The 17,007-nt window shown below is 32.1% G+C and overlaps 2 protein-coding genes across 2 annotated transcripts in view; one reads left to right on the plus strand and one right to left on the minus strand.

Moving 5' to 3' along the window:
• Nucleotides 1–10,428: 10,428 nt before the first annotated feature.
• On the minus strand, nt 10,429–11,409 carry LOC106108032 (coiled-coil domain-containing protein 28A). The gene has a single exon (XM_013289106.1). It carries the CDS (start codon nt 11,142–11,144, stop codon nt 10,542–10,544), a length of 603 nt encoding a protein of 200 aa, XP_013144560.1. The 5' UTR covers nt 11,145–11,409; the 3' UTR covers nt 10,429–10,541.
• Nucleotides 11,410–11,499: 90 nt separating this feature from the next.
• The window catches only part of LOC106107792 (60 kDa SS-A/Ro ribonucleoprotein-like), a 7,957-nt gene continuing 2,449 nt past the window's right edge, over nt 11,500–17,007 (plus strand). Inside the window, exons 1-11 of the mRNA XM_013288795.1 lie at nt 11,500–11,593; nt 11,870–12,162; nt 13,231–13,405; nt 13,742–13,900; nt 13,984–14,195; nt 14,322–14,527; nt 14,934–15,070; nt 15,490–15,621; nt 15,847–16,011; nt 16,290–16,423; nt 16,921–17,007. Of these exons, the coding sequence (XP_013144249.1) occupies nt 11,968–12,162; nt 13,231–13,405; nt 13,742–13,900; nt 13,984–14,195; nt 14,322–14,527; nt 14,934–15,070; nt 15,490–15,621; nt 15,847–16,011; nt 16,290–16,423; nt 16,921–17,007 (1,602 nt within the window). The 5' untranslated portion in view covers nt 11,500–11,593; nt 11,870–11,967. The remainder of the gene's footprint in view (nt 11,594–11,869; nt 12,163–13,230; nt 13,406–13,741; nt 13,901–13,983; nt 14,196–14,321; nt 14,528–14,933; nt 15,071–15,489; nt 15,622–15,846; nt 16,012–16,289; nt 16,424–16,920) is intronic.

A 17,007-nucleotide genomic window follows, 5' to 3' on the forward strand; every position in this document is an offset into this window, starting at 1 on the left:
AAATAAATTTTAAGTCCCATGTTAACACCCTGTACCGCAATTTCTAAGGTTATGTTTAAAAGCACTCAGGCATTTAGATAAGGTAATGAGATGGACAAAACTTTTACGAACAAAGTCTAATATTTGAAATTCAGGTATTCAGCGGTTACTGACCTCTTTATCCCTCTGATCACTGAACACTTAGCATTCGTGAATTAATAAAATACTACATTTCTAAAATCATCTTCAGTTATTCAAGATAACATAATATCTATTACAAAGTCGTATAAAAGCGTGAAAGTATAGAGTAATATCAAATCATATGGAAACCTATTCAATTGTAAAGAAGCTCGATATCAAGATTGATATGAAAAATAGAGCGTCATTTGTAAATATTCATTATAACAATATTTTAATAATATCATATTTAAAAAAAATATTTATAATGTACAAGTTTTATTACGTTAGAACATCATCTGTGGAAAACAAGATTTGCTGGCGTCAGAACGGCATGGGTCGTGATGCCTGCGTACGCAAATACAGCTTTGTGGCCGTTGCCAAAATTAACCTCATTTCAGGCATTAATTTTCATAAGAAAATTCGGCTGTATTCTTTAACATTCATTATTCTAAGCTCTCTGAAATGAGTTACATAAAAAGAAACGCCAATATCCTTAGTTTCTATACTTTTAGCACAAGAATGGTCGAAAAATCTATTCTAAATTGTAGTTATCTTCGTAAAAATATCTCAAAACTAAAACACGTACGCTTGCAGTCAGTAGATACGTGGTTGTTGCTGTTAATCGTCAAAGAGTATGTTACCGCTGAAACAAAATGGCGTACAATGGAGCAAAACGTCCGATAAGCAAGCTGTTCCACGGCAGACTAAACACAACGCTTTGTCCCCTGTTGTCCCGAATAAGATCACTTTAAATGCAAATTAACCACACGAGCATTGTTTTCATACGAAGCGTGGCAAATGAAATTTACCATAGATATTTATTATATCAGACCGTAATTGAATTTAGTAATTAAAATCGGTGGCAGCAATACCTTTTCATCAATTTCATAATTATAATAAGATTTAATATATACTAATATTATAAAGAGGAGAGATTTGTATTTTTGTATGTGTTGAAATAAGTCAAAAACTACTGGGCCGATTTTAAAAATTCTTTTAACGTTAGAAAGGTAATTTATCTGCGAGTAACATAGAATATATATAGGTATCCTAAGAATTACTATTATACCATATATTGCGGACGTAAATTTCATGCGATGTATTAATATTATAAATCACAATTGTTACCCGTGTCATTGATAACAGACAAACACGACTCAATCAGGACGGAATCTGATTATCAAAATTTACATACAAACACGAATTTCAGTTATAAATTATAGTGTCAAATCATAGAACATTAGGAGATATGGGGAATATATCGCAATGATTAATTATTGACCAAACTATGCAAAATGTTATGAACCTAAATATATTAACTATATAGTAAGAAGCTCAAGGCTTCAAAGAAACGTAACGGTGTAGGTAGAAATGGAGAGTACGGAAATTAATTGAATCTTTTAAAGTTAATCTCTGTAACTTAATTTATAAAAATAACGTTTATCTTCGACGGAGCGTCTGTGGCTCAGTGGATTAAGCATTTGGATTGTAATCTACAGGTCTTGGGTTCGAATCCGCCATGTACCAATATGATTTTCGATTTTTCGAATTTTCATATGCACATAATTTTCTCAACGTTCTTACGGTGAAGGAAAAAATCGTGAGGAAACCTGCATATATAGGCGAAGAAATTCAAAGACATTTTTCACAAATATCAACCAACCCGCACTTGGCCAGCGTGGTTGACTATGGCCTAGTCACCCTTTTTAGGGTAGGCTCCGACCCCTCGGTGGAGACTTATAGTGAGCTGGTGATGATGATGATGATGAACGTTTATCTTTATAGAGTTAAATATGCTCTGTCAAATTTATATAACCTAACTAAAAATCCAATAAAGAGGTTACGTACAGTCTCCTATAATTGTTTTAATATCCAATCTCATCGTAGCTTTCAAATAATGCGTGTAAAATGTACATGACATTTGAGTAAAGTCCAATTTATGATCGTTTAGCCTCGAAACACCGGAAATTGTTACGGGACAAACTATGTAATGACGAAAATTATTCTATAATGATTACAAATGGACACGACATAGAAACGCACTACATTCTAGGCTTGTATTAGGCATTTATTATTAAAACTTTACGTTTAGTAAAACACGCAGAATCCCATATTATGTGGCTTACGTTATATGTATATTCTTATGTTCTTTACTTGATTCCACTTTTGCAAATTTTGAATTGATGATGATGATTATTTTCATTCCTTTGAATTACTAGCTAAGTATGAAATACTAGCTCTTCCCTTGCGGCTTCATCTGCATGAAATTATAAATAGCCAATCAAAATAATAATAATAATACAATAAAAATAAAAATACAATAAAAATAATTACTATGGCAACCTTGTTTTCTTAATGTTAACAACTTGTATTTTATGGTCCCTTTCGCACATGAAGGTTTTTTTCCAATTTATTTACCTCCTAAGTTTAATAGCGTGAAAATGTATAGACCAAAGCGTGTCGAAAGTGTAGGGCGTTTTTATTAAAGAAATAATTATTCAAAAATATGCTGCAATTGTTGACATCCTACGCCACCAAGTAGTGTGTTTACGCTTTATTATATTAGTAAAGAAGTATAATTAGATAGATTGATAAAATAATTGTTAAATAAATGTATAAAATCCTAATCATAATGTATAAATGTAAATAATCCTGTAAATACAAACGTATTTTAGAATTTTTTCGAAACACGTGCAAAAATTATAACATAGATACGATACCTTTTTATAGCTTTTTTTTATTAAATTCTTTTGAAATTCCGTCGACATTTCCTATAGAAAAGCACGTACCGTTTTTACAGCGTTTTTGTACTCTTTAGAGCAGACACTGCACGGTATCGTAATCCACGACTCGTTTAAACTCACTAAAACGTACCACATTTAGTTTACGTAACACGCACGCTTACCGACTTTTAACGACCGAGTTAGGTTAACATAGGCAACGTTGTTAGTATATGTTAATTCCTAGTTACTTCAATAGTTGAAGTAGTGAAAGTATTGGAAAAATATTTGCTTTTCTCCAGGTCACATACAACCCTTTAATGCACACCGAACGTCTGTTAAATTTAGAAGCATCTGTAATTGTAAAAATCCTTATTTCTTGGAATATAAAAAAGTATTTGTAGTAATATTTTTTATCTGTTAACATACGTGTATGATTGGAAAAGCAAATTCAGAAGTTTTAAACATAAATGGCTTAACGTTACAATTAAATTTTCGTTGACGTTTCTCGTTAAGAGAGTAAATTGTGATCCGACTTTATCGACTTATTAAACGGTGTTGTTTACAGAGTTATCAACAATTACGACGACTAATACTAGAACTCTAAATTTATTATTAATATTAATTTACATCGTGACGTCGGTTTACTTTAAAATACAAATATTTAAACTTAGGACATAATTAAGGACCACTTAAGACGTCTTACGATAACACAATTAGAATTAAAATATAACCGCGACTCCGTCCGCGTGGAATGAAATACAACAAAAGTCAGTAGACTATGTGTTCTTCCAGACTATCCTCTACATCTATGCCGAATTTCATCGAGATCTGTTCAGCCGTTTAGGCTACAAACTTTAACAAACATCAAACCATCCATGTATCTAAACTTTCGCATTTATAATATTAGTAAGATTGATATAACAACTCTATTACGAACAGCTTCAAAGTACAAATTCAAAATGTTTTCTCGAAGGTATTGAGTTTCCTATAAACTTTCTATCTAACATTAAATAATCCTGTTTTATATTTTTAACGATTTTCGGTTTCATGATAAAGACAAAATGTAGCGAAACAATCTTTTTATGTCATAAATTTTGTTCAAACGTTAAAAGTTGTTGGAAACATTGTTACAGAACTCGTATAAAAATATGAGAGGACGTTAAATTTTATTTCTCACGTAGGAGAGAATAGTCCGTCCGCAGAAATAACAGGTTAATCATAACATACAGTACTTGAAACGGAATGGAGTTCAGCCAACAGCTGTGCTCTAACACTATTACACTTTTATTTGATTTACTGTTCACAATTACCACGAGAGGTGTTATTCTAATAACTATTTATTATACAAAGTACATGCCACAAAGTCTGCCTTAATAACTGTAATACACCTCCATCAATACTATTACTCGTATAATAAAGCGTAAACACACACTTCTTTGTTGCCTAAGATGTCGGAATTTACAGCATATTTTTGAATACTTTTTTTTTACAAAAAGCACGTCATGCTTTAGGCTATATATTTTCACGCCATTAAACTTAGGGGGTAAATATTTTGAATAAAAACCCTAATGTGGTAAAGAGACCGTCAGTTGCTGCCAACATCAAGAAAGAAAAATTGCTAAGGTTTGTCATGTTATGTCATTTTGATATTTGCTATTGATAATTTGACAAATGTAAACAATAAAATAAAATTTTCATAATTTCATGCGGATGAAGCCGCACGGGAACAGCTCATCATCAACTTGCCCTTATCCCTTATGGAGGGTCGGTGCAGTATGTGCAGCTCTTCCATACATCTCTATCATATCAGCCGTCATATCTGAATCCACACCTTTCTTAATATTTTTTCCTTCACGGGAACAGTTAGTAATATTTTAAAGGTATCTTGTGTTGTTTCTTAATTACCCTTCTCGCAGTGGAAGAATTTTTAAAACGATGTCGCTAGTTTCAAAGTTCCCAAATGAGCTTTTCCTTTTTATATCATTACAGATAATGTCGTTTTAGATATCATGCCACTCTTTATGACTTCACTTACGACCTACATCGCCACGTGCGTGATCTCAGAGTGCCTACACGTGACCTTGTACATATAATGTTATCTTGTTCCTAGAAGGTTCGATTAAGTCGACCCAATTCTCTTTCGTATTTCGATACTTCTTAGGTAGTCTGTGAACATAAAAATGTTATGTCTAAATTCGTTTCCTATGCAAATACAGTACGGTGGCTTAGATGACTTCTGTACAAATTTAAGACCATACGCGGTTGAAATCTTCCAAGTGACCAGCAATTTTAAGGCTAGTTATATCCAATTTCGTTTCGATTTCTCACGAGAGGTGGAAACATTCCCAAGATGACTAACAAAATGTAAACAATTTTCTAAACTAGTTTTTCATCCGTCAGTCTCATTTTGTCTTCCAATTATTTTGATTGCAGCTCTAACTATGTATTCATAAAATCTACATATTTTTTATAAAAATCTCGGAAGCAGTATAAATTGAGAACATACTTAAAACATAACGAAAAATATTTTTTAGTTAACTTGTTGATAATATAAATTATTATTGTATTCACATTGAAATTACGAATAAAAAAGTATTGTAATAGAAAAATTCTACATTAAATATACTGTGCAAAAATGTCTACAAAAAGGTTTTACATTTATAAAACGCAATTGAAGACCGATACCAACATACGGTATTATTGTTTACACTAGGGTCGTTTATTCGTGTCAAAACAGCTCTGTAGCAGACCATAAATATTTATTACAGAGTAACAAAGGTTTATTGGTACCCACACTCATAATATTCACAGCGAATACTATCCGTACTTCGATCTGGTATCATATACGGCCATAAATCTAAAAGACCATAGAGATTTAAAATGAAATGAGTTTCATTTTTATATCTTCCTTTCATTTTACCATAAATAAACAATGAATCTAATCATAAAATCAGTTGAATAACGATAAATGCATTTTATATTAACTTATATTTCATTTAATCTCAAAGCACTAAAAAGCAATTTTAGTGCTTTGAAACAAACCAACAAACGAAAGCTTTCATCCACTCATGACATAAAAAGATTGCAACAACTTATCAAAGCTTTAAATTGCTTTATTATTCTAATTTCGCCGTCGTATCGTATTTATAATTCTTTTATCGTGCTGTAAATAATAGAAGACATCTAATATACCTTAAGCTAATTTAAGTCCCTTTCTCTTTACCACCCTTTTCTTATAAAAAGAGGATGGGAAGAGGAATGGATTTGGATTTGACAGTGGAGGAGATGCATAAGAAGGGGAAATATCCTCTTTATGTGCGTCTCCTCCTCCGTCTGATAAGGGTAGACAACGCATCTGCAATTGCGGATGTCTATGGGCAGCGGTCACTTCGTCATTTTGGCGATTTCAGGTGGCCGTTTGCTCGTTTGCCACCTTATGTCATAAAAAAAAAAAAGCTTTAAGTGCCGTGAATTAAAAGAACATGAAATCGATTTAATTGGAATTTCAAAATGTTTCTCTAAAAGAGAATTTTATTATGAAAACACTGTGTGACGCTGACGCATTGTTAATAAGATTATAACGAACTTTAGAGACTAAAGCGTTTTGTTTTTAGTTCCATTTTTGGTAACATTCAACGTAACAAGGTAGACAGTTCGAAGTTCACATTCTGAAATCTCCATCCTAATCGAAAAAAATATCATTTTTCGCGAATACGTTATAAAAGCGCAATCCACGTGTAAGTCTGTATAGCTTTTCCAATTATTTTTTATGAGTAGCCGTGTTCTGAAGGTTTTATACGTTATTACGTTTTTATTAGTTTTTTTACCTGTGACATTTTTCTTCTTACTGTGCTTTTTCCTCCAATTCACTTGATTGGTTTTTTCACTCGAAAAACTTATTTATACTAACTTTCTGTCTCAACAATGAATCTGTATTTGAGAAATTTAATGTTGTAATTCAAATTTGATATTAAATTAGACATACTAAGTGAGGTAAAACTCGATTTTCAACTCTTTCCATATTTGACTCGTAACCACCGTCATCGTATTTATGGACTCCATAGTCCTTGTAGGTGGAGCAACCTATTCTCTTGACCTATGACACGATGCACTTTTTCTTTGAACATTATCTCACATATGATAAAACCCATGTAAAACTTCACATTTTCAAAGCGTTTGAGTCTTTTGTTTGCGGCGCTGTAGGTATCGTCACGTCTAGTTTTTACTGAACAAGGTCTATTGTTCAAACTTGACGTAACAAACAATCAAAAAAATATCGACTGTACGAGCATAACAATGAAGTGTGCAAAAATATTAAACTTATAACACTAACAGCGTAATTAAATTCCGTATATTTTACTTCAAATTTTTTAATTGAAAATTAAACATGGTAAAACCCCATGAATAATTTAAGACGTAAGCAAAATTTATAAAGTAGTTTATAATTTCGAAAACATCTTCGTATAATTTTGTTAAATAACAGTATGCAAGCACTTTGCGCAATTTATTTTAATTACAACGTCTCGGGAACTCTAAGCTTTCGTTACTAAGTAATATTTAGAACGTACCGTTCTGAATTTTCCAGGTAAGCTTAATTATGTTACACGTCTATACTAAATTTACAAAAGAAAAAGTTTTAATATTCTTATACAGACTGAAAACTTTTCAATCGCCTAAAAACCTCTTTTTCACTTAACAAAACAATAAGCAAATCATAAATGATTTAAAGCAGTACATGAATCAAAAGATTATAAGGATACTAGACAAAATTAAGAAATGCAGAGTAACTTTATATGAAAAATAAATGTGTCAACTTGTTAGCAACTGCTAGACAAATAGACCGCCAGGAAAGTCGACAGCGTACGACGCAAATGAATAAATGAATAACTCAGTATTGACCTTTTCATGTAATAATTGGTAAGTGTTCGGTTTCGTTTGTAACAAACATTAATACTTCTTCAATTCAATTAAGAGTTCTGAACCAGAAGTAGATATTTGTTAAGAATTATATTTATTTCAACTTACCTTAAGATCTACCAAGCAGCAGTAAACAAATGCCCTGCGAGTTATACTCAAGAAGAGAAGTCACTACTAGCTTACTTTGCTGATCTACCTACTGTTAGATATTTCCACAAATTACCTTCTTTGAAATACAGGACGACAATACTTGTAAATTACTTTAAAACACACAAACTGAACTCCAATGCGATAACGCAAATATATCGAACGTTTCGTTGCGACAACTAGTAAAACACTGCGTTTGTTGGCGACTGAGCGCCGAGACTACAACTGAGCCCGAGCCACTCCTTGCCATATATTTTATGAAACTACCCCCCAATATTCCTTCCTTTTCCTAATATTTTCCTAACAATATTGTTGTTTTAAATAAAGATAAATGTATTGATAAATAGCACAGATTAACAAATAACTTTTAAGAATACAGAATACATCAAAAATAGTTAAAAAACTAACACTACCCATATTCAAATATCCGTCTTAACCCGACATGGATATCTCAAGCTGGATTCACGAGTTTAATTAACTATGTGTCTCATCAAACCGCGGACCGCAAGCAAATCCCTTATCGCACAAAATTGCACGAAATCAGGCTATAAAATAATAATATCGACAATGACTATAACCATAACAAGAATAAAAAAAATGTTTACTAACCATCCGCGAAAAATCAGATAACATATGGCCATGACCCAATTTTTTGTAATTGATGAAATTGTCCCTTCGACTTATGCTTATCAAGACAAAACTTTGTGCTGTCATTTATAAGAAAATTGAATTTCGAAGCAATTTTGTGCATTTTCCAAGAAACTTTTTTTTTTTAATTACAACATTGAAAAGTAGTGTTGCTTTTTTATCATAAAGCGTATCTTACCCGGATCTTCAGGCAACGCTGCTCTTATTCTACTCTCCTCTTGTCTTCTCTCCATTTCATCGGAACAACAAATTCAAAGAAATCACATAATTTATTTTGTAACTAAGCAAAAATATTTATAGGTAATTTCTTCAATTTATATTATTTTTTTAAAAACCTATGGTAAAGAACTTTACATTATACATAGCATAAGTGGATGAAAGCTTTTTTTTGCTTTTAAAAAAAGAAAAAGAAATAAATGTAAAATAACATTGAAAATAAATTTTACAGAAACGTCTTATAACAATACTTATTTTCATGTGCTATTGTTTAAACTACAACCAAAAAGCTACATTTTAATATTCATATGAATGATTGTGATTAAACAGCGTCGGTAAAGATAGAGCTTATAAACATAAATAACGCAGTACTAAAAGAGAACACTGCATTCTCACAAATTACAACTCTTATGTGTCTTCTGAGTTTATTAGTTCTCGCTTGTTTTAGAAAAATATTTGAAATTCATGTTTATTCATTTGTTTCGAGTCTTAAAAAGCGCAACAAGTAACTACAATGAATTATCTACTCATTTGTTTCTACATTTCTGTACTTAATATAACTACGGTAATTTTCATTTCGTCGTTACTTTAAAGATATTCCGGTAATTAGTATTCAATAATAAGCAAAAAAAAAGTTTTTTCTATGTGCTATTGAGTTACATGATAGTCTAAATTACTTTTTATTGTGTACGTAAAATGATAAATAAATGTTAGAAAAATTAAAAGAAAAGTTAACAATTAAATGACAATCGGCGAAAACCAAATTACCGCCTGTCGTTTGAAAACAACAAAAAGCTGTCTAACTCATTGATCCTACTCGGAACTTTTTTCCCGTCCATAAAAGCATTAATTTAATAAAATCTGTATAGGGTTTATATGCTAAAAATTGAAAAAAAAACTTTTGTTTAAAAATATTACTTTTCGGGTTTGTGTTTTGAGCAGGGCGGGGTGCGCTATACAAACCGAACCGCACGCCCGCACCAACGCGCCGTAGAGTGCGACTGACCGTAGCCGCTACGCTGCTACGTCGCTACGCTTAGCCGACAACCTTGCTTACATAAGCTACGACACGCTGGATATCGACTATCCAGTAGCTACCATCAAAGTTTCAACAGCAAGCAAGTCGCCGCGTGGCCGTTACCTGCATTTTGTATACTACAAGTGTTTAACGAATATGCGTATTTTTGGTAGTAAAAATGCACTACGCACACTGATTGAATCAGGTCGTGACTTAACTACATCTTCAGAAATCCTTCAATATAGTATAGTTTTTTAAAAAGTGGGATTGCAATAGGCAAAATTTATAAATAAAACCTGGAGGTAACAAAACAAGTCCACCATTTATTGTATTATAATAAATGTGAAAACTGAAAACCATTAATTTTCTCTGTTACAAAGGCAGTCACACTATTTCAGGATATCTGTATTTATGGTAATCAATACAGACATACCAATAAGGAAATCTACTTCAATAATTAAAATACATAGAGTGCATATGCACTTAAACTTATAACTGTGTAAAATACAATTTATATCTAATTGTTTTTATCAATTTAAAAAAACATTTTATATTCTACATTTAAGGATTATAAGTTAAGTGCCTAAAATCAAACTCAGATTTTTACCTAATAATATTTATTGAGACAAAAAAATTACCGATTACTTTCATAACTGTAGAATAAATCTTATATCCATATTCTTATAATTAAATTAAGGTTTTTTTTTTAACATTTAGTTGTTGTTACTACTGCTGGTGTTGGCAGAGGTATCCGAATGTAAATGTTCTATGGAAGCAGATAATTGCTCCAAACTTTGCACCAATTGGGACATTTTGTCTTTAGAATCAGAGTTGTCGAAGCCATCTTCTGTGGGTTTCTCAGCATCACCATACAAACGAAAATGTAATCTAGCTAAATGCTCTTGCTGATCTCGTATATTGATCATTTGTTCCATGCTACAACCAGAACCAAATGCACTTAATTTTCCTGTGTGAAAGTCATCAAGTAACTCTAGTAAGGCTTTTTCCATATGTTTAACATCAGGTGTCTCTTTTGGTATGTGCTTTGGTTTATTATTATAATTAGAACGTACGTAATCGCGGTGTAATCTACGCTCATTAACATATGATAATTTAGATTCGTTTACACTGTTATTGCCTGTACTCGTGAATAATTGACCAGGACCATGATTTCTTGATGTAAGGCTTGCTGCTCCGCTGGATAATTTATTACTTGTAACCGGCGATGTAGCTGTTTGTGACAATATTTTCTGTTCATCACATTCATTTTGCATGAGTTGTTGAGTTTCGTTTACTTCCTCCACGTTTAAACTCATGTGAATGTTACAAAATTTGTATGACGTTTACTTCTTTTTAGGCTTAACTGCGAGATGTTCTAGGAAGAAATAAACTTTGTTATCTTGAAGAATTTATTTTTAAGTTACTTCACTGCACTGCCGAAGACGGGATATTACTTGTATGAACTGAAGAAAGCAATATAAAACGATTAACAAAGGTAGAATATTCCTATTATTATCAAATTATAATGATTTCTCCTTATTTTGCAATATTGTTTGTTTCTTTATGATTACGATGTTTTGTTTTTTGTCACACTTAAATGTAATGTCATTGTCAAATAAGACGTTTACTGAAGTTCATGTTTACTCTTTGACGCACAGAACACAAACTTCTCTTCAAAACTGTTCTTCATTTATAGTCTTTGGTATTTGCTATCCATCCGTCATTCCGTCAAATAGAAAAGTTGTATAAAAACTAAACGAACAAGGTAGGAATCTCGTAATTTGTAGATTTGCCATTATTTTATTCTTTTTAAACCTTAGGTGATTACTTAATTAGTACGCATTTCTGTGATGCAATAACTAAACCTAAAACACTTCGGAAATGCTGTGCAAAGCCATATTGAAACCGCTTCCATTGTCAATTTTTTCTGGCCACATCCTCAATTTGTTTTATACCACATGTCTCGCTTGACTACCGACAAAAAATTAATAGATTTCTAGACCAGTGCATTTACCTATGTCTTTGTCTGTATTTTCCACAGTTGTACGCCATCATCCGAATGTCAGTGAATGATACGATCACGATATTTTGAGATACATCGCCAGTGATTGTACACAGGCGAGGAGTTCAACTCAAATAATGGAGCCAACAAAACTTACTCCCGTTCTTCGAAATCGTCTGACAAGGTTTCTCCACCTGGGAAAAGAAGAGCCTAAGTATTACCCTGGTTGCTGGTCTTCTCATGATTATTTCGATGGTAGAAATTTGAAAGTAATAGAATTAGCACTACAAAATGGGTCTAATAATACTGAGGTTGTTGATATCATTCTTAAGGTAAGTTTATTTACAAACTAAGTTATTAATATGTAAAGAGACAGCTGATAATGGATTTATTTTGACATGTGCAGCTTGTAGATTTCTTGTATTAAGCATGATAATTAAGATTAGGACTGTTTCTAAATGAGTTTTTTTACCTTATAGGTACAGTTTTTTTTTAAACCGAAGGCCACAGTTTAATAGCCACTTACACAACAAATGCTGTAAACAATATGCAAAATTTATCTTCAGCACTAGAAGTATATTTTCATCTTAGCTATTTTGATAATAGCTAATTAAACCATCTCTTCATAAACTTTATATGCATGTGGTATATTTTAGAATGGAAACTCCTGAAATGATTTTTAAGCCGAAACAGGCCATTTTTGTTTAAATGCTACTTCCTCACAGTGTGATTGTAACCATTGCATTTCTGTGTATACTGCTTTTTATAGTAATATCACAAAAAATATTGCAAAGTTTATGAAGGCCACAGACTTTCTGTAAAAAATATTTAATGATTCTTTACAAATTTTTAACTACAGATTTCCATTGCAATTTTCATAATACCTATTGTGTTATTATTGAGTATCTGTTTTCTTTGTGATTGTAACTTGATAGGCGAAATAAAAATCAATGAAACACTTTGCACATTGTGCTTTTTAAAAATAACACTGTTTCCTGCAATAATCAATGCTCAGCTCCACAGTGCAGAAATGCCAAGCGAAGGTGATAAATAATGCTTAAATTGGTTAACCCATTATGCTATTGATCTCAAATCGCTTCTTTCTCTTGTGAACTCCCCTTTCGTGTATGTCCTTAGTTCATTCATTAACCATAATAATATTAAGCTGTAGATTGTCTGTCATGTTTCCAACTAACTCCTGTATATATATCGTGGTTGTCTTAGGTGTGTTAGAGTATTATATATACTTGACATTGGCGAAATCTCTAAGGAAACGCCATTAACACAAAGGATGGATGGATGAACCCATTATGACATCTTGACTATTCAGTACTAGGATGATTAAAAATTGTTTCTACAGTGGTATTCAAGATAGTGTCCTTAATAAACTTTGATTTTAGGCACACAAACAAGGCTGGTGTACTAGATTTGAAACAATTGCATTTGCATTGACTAAATGCCTGTTGCATGGTTGTCCCGCTGTTAAGGAAGCAACTTATAAAGCAGCATCCGAAATATGTGTCAGTGCTGAACAATTGATGATATTCAACTATTACGTATGGGTTTTAGAAACTGGTAAGTTTGTTGTAAATATATAACTAAAACCATGTTTAAATTTAAACCATGTTTGTAACTAATTTTAGTCCTCTTCCCCTAGTAAGCGAAAATATCCCCTTTTTGTGTCTCCTATGTATATTAAAGCTAGGCAATGCAATGAGGCTGTTAATAAGCAGCAATCTCTTCATTTATTTCTGAAATACCAGTAAATGCTTACTCTATTGTCACCCTATACAATAAAAAAAGTCAATTACTAACTTTAAAAATGTGTATGTTAATGTATGTTTATGATAAAAATTATGTTTTTCTTTAAATTTGTATAATATTTAATATATGAAGCTAATATTTGTATAGGTAATGGTCGAGGTTGGTGCAAACAGGTCAGAGAATGGTACATGAAGAAAGAACCAATGGAACTTGCAAAGGAATTGACAAGAGTTAAATCAAGACATGGGCGATCACATAAAACTCTGCTCCGTAAATCTCATGTGAAGATTGCTGAAAATGATCATGGTGAGTTAATACTATAGCTTACTATTGTGTTTTTAAATTTCCTAACCACAGAGTAAAAATCTTTAATAATAATGGACTTACAGCACGTGGAGCGGTTATAAAATACGCCCTGTTTGGTTTAAAGAGAGCTAAACAGCTAGTCGATAATGTTGAAGACACTAAGGAAATTTTTGATTATATCCAAAAAGTTGAAGACTTCCGTCGCTGCGAGGATCCAGTTGCTGCTGCAGCGATTGTGGAGAAAAACTCATTTACCCTTGACCATGTACCTGGCCATCTGCTTACATCACAGGAAGTAAGATTCTACTATTATTAACCTTTTTATATCGAAAATAGGTGTCCAAGATAAAACTTGTCTGAACTAATGAACTTTTACAACATTTAATTGTATTGCGACTAAATAATTGTTTTATTTCACTAGGTTTGGAATGCAGTTTTACCTCAACTTCCACTTGAAGTTTTAGTACTGAATATTCAGCGCATCCATAACATGGGTTTCTTGGGTTCTGATTCAACAACAACTGCCATTGTTGTTTCTTTGCTGAGTGATAAAAATGTCATCAAGAAATCAAAACTTACTCCGCTAGCTGTTTATATTGCACTTGCCAATTATCAGAAGAAATCAAGGTAAGTTCTAGAATGCTAGAGTAATTAAAAAAAAGAGATCGATTTTAATATTTGTGTGACAGACTAGACAATGTGCAAATGCGGAATAGATTTGAAAGATGTTGAATAAAGAGAAGGGAAGTTGATACTTTGTCTAACAATTTATGAGTCAGCGCCACATAAATTATTTATATAATTGCCATGTTTACATTATGACAGTAAAATAAGCCAGTAGTACAAAACTATCAATATAGACTAACATGCGCCAATGAGTCCGTATATATCATAACAGCCCTCCGCTATTGTCCAACTGTTCGGGTCGAAGTAAACCAGACTAACATTTGATGATTTTGTCCTTAGTGAAATTGGTTGTTGATCAACTGGCTTCAAATGTTTTCATATTGGAATTTTTATATTTTTGTTTTAGACCACTTAAAAGTCAGAAGGCTAAAGTAGCATTGGAAAAGACGAATCGCCGCCGCTTGCGACAAGTGTTCGACAACGAGACCGGCGAGTGGAAGTGGAATGTCACCAAGAGACATCCTAAAGAAGCCAAAACATGGGGTAAACTGCTACGCTCTAATTTATTCAATTAATACTAGCTTTTGCTACTGCCGCGTCAAATTTAAAAAAAATTAGCCTATAATCCTCACTGATAACATAGCTTTATAATGGTGAAAGAATTTTTGAAATTGGTTCAGTATTTTTGGGTTATTGTAATACATACTAAAATCCAAAATTACAAATTATTCCTCTTTATAATATCAGTATAGATTACTAATGAGAATGTTTGGATGGTTGTGTGTAACTCTGCATCTCCAAAACAGCCTGATAGATAGATGTTGATGAAATTTGGCCCAGATGTAAAATATAGTTTAAAGAAGTTTTGTTTTTAATTAAATTCTCGGGGAATGTTTTCGCGGGCGACAACTAGTAATTCCATAAAGTAGAAATTGTATTATAATGAATTATGTTTTTTAAAGGTATCGAAAAGCAGCCGAACAAATTGGTAATAGACGCAATGCAGAAACTTATTAACCACACGTGGGTGCTGACGCCGCCCACTAATGTCCGCTATCTCATCACCTTGGATATGAGAAACCATATGTTTAAAGGTAATTTTATTTATGCATAAAGCCTACAAAAGGTATTATTTTTGTAACTTCCTCCCTGAAAAGAGTCTCTTTTAATGACCATCAAATTATATGTACTGCGGCATTTTATGTCGTTAAAATAACAAAGGTTAGTTTTTAGGTTGTTGTCTGGTTTTGAGTTACAAAGGGAGAGTTTGAGAATTTAAAAAATATTGACACTAATTTATATTCTATATTTGCTAACAGGTCGTCACTTCTGTAAAAACTTTACAGTACCAAAGAAAGGTAAAAAGACAGTGACTAAAACGTCCCCCGGTGGTGGTGGTGATGCTGACACAGTTAAAGTGGGCAGCAAGAAGCGCTTGTCTGCTGAGTGCTTCTATAACAGAAATGTTACACCTGGACATGCAGGTTAGATATTTTATCCTAGATCTATTAGTTCTGGGAAATTTTAAGGGGGCCAAAGACAAAATATTTTTTTTTTGTTTTGAAGATTTTTTTAGGAGGCAGACATTTTCGGTACTAAGTTCTACAAAGATTTCATTAAATTTAGTTTATAGTTGTAAATATATCTTTATTACTGTTATAGTTTAATTATTGAACTGTGACAATAAAATTAAATTTTGCATAAGTTAATTATAATAAAAATAAAGATTAATTTATAAATATAAAGATTAATTTATTTACAGCAATAATTCTTGCTCTACAACTGCTGAAACGTGAGAAGAATGTGAAATTGGCCGTGTTCACGGATGCTGGTATTGAACTCGTTAAAATTGAACCCAATTTCAGTACCATCAATGAAACTGAGTTTATATTGAGGGTAAGAAAACATTATAATTAGATTTTATTAAATTATCTAAAGCATTTAGATATCAATATTAATTATTTCATTTCGTAGCTTATAAAATGTACATTTTGGGTTCCTTAATTTAGTAAAAGAAAAATGTAACCGGTAAAAAATTAAACGAAAAAGTAGTGACTTGTTTTAAAATTTCATTTACTGATATATGTAGCTTTTCAAAAATTTATACATATTTAAAAATAGAAATCTATATCTATACTCTACACTAGTATAATAAAGCGTAAACACACATTTCTTTGTTATGATGGATGTCCACAAACATAGTAAATTTTCGAACACTTTTTTTTTCATAAAGTGTCTTACACTTACGGCATGCTTTAGGCTATTTCACACTATTAAACTTGGGAGTAAATATGAAATAAGCACATTTAACATATTTTCATATGGATGAAGCCACACGGGAACAGTATTTATTGAAATGTCATGTTTATCATAATAATGTGTGAATGTTATAGAAAGCGAATCTCGGCGTGGTGCAGTTGGACGCGCCTATGGAGTGGGCTCGCAAGAACAACAGGAAGTTCGACGTGTTCATCAACATG

The sequence above is a fragment of the Papilio polytes genome, unplaced genomic scaffold, assembly GCF_000836215.1.
Source record: "Papilio polytes unplaced genomic scaffold, Ppol_1.0 DF821845.1, whole genome shotgun sequence".
Lineage (NCBI taxonomy): Eukaryota > Metazoa > Arthropoda > Insecta > Lepidoptera > Papilionidae > Papilio > Papilio polytes.

Bases quoted from the DNA above. Each gene is read 5' to 3' on its own strand.
- LOC106108032 (XM_013289106.1), bottom strand. From the start codon at position 11,144: ATGAGTTTAAACGTGGAGGAAGTAAACGAAACTCAACAACTCATGCAA.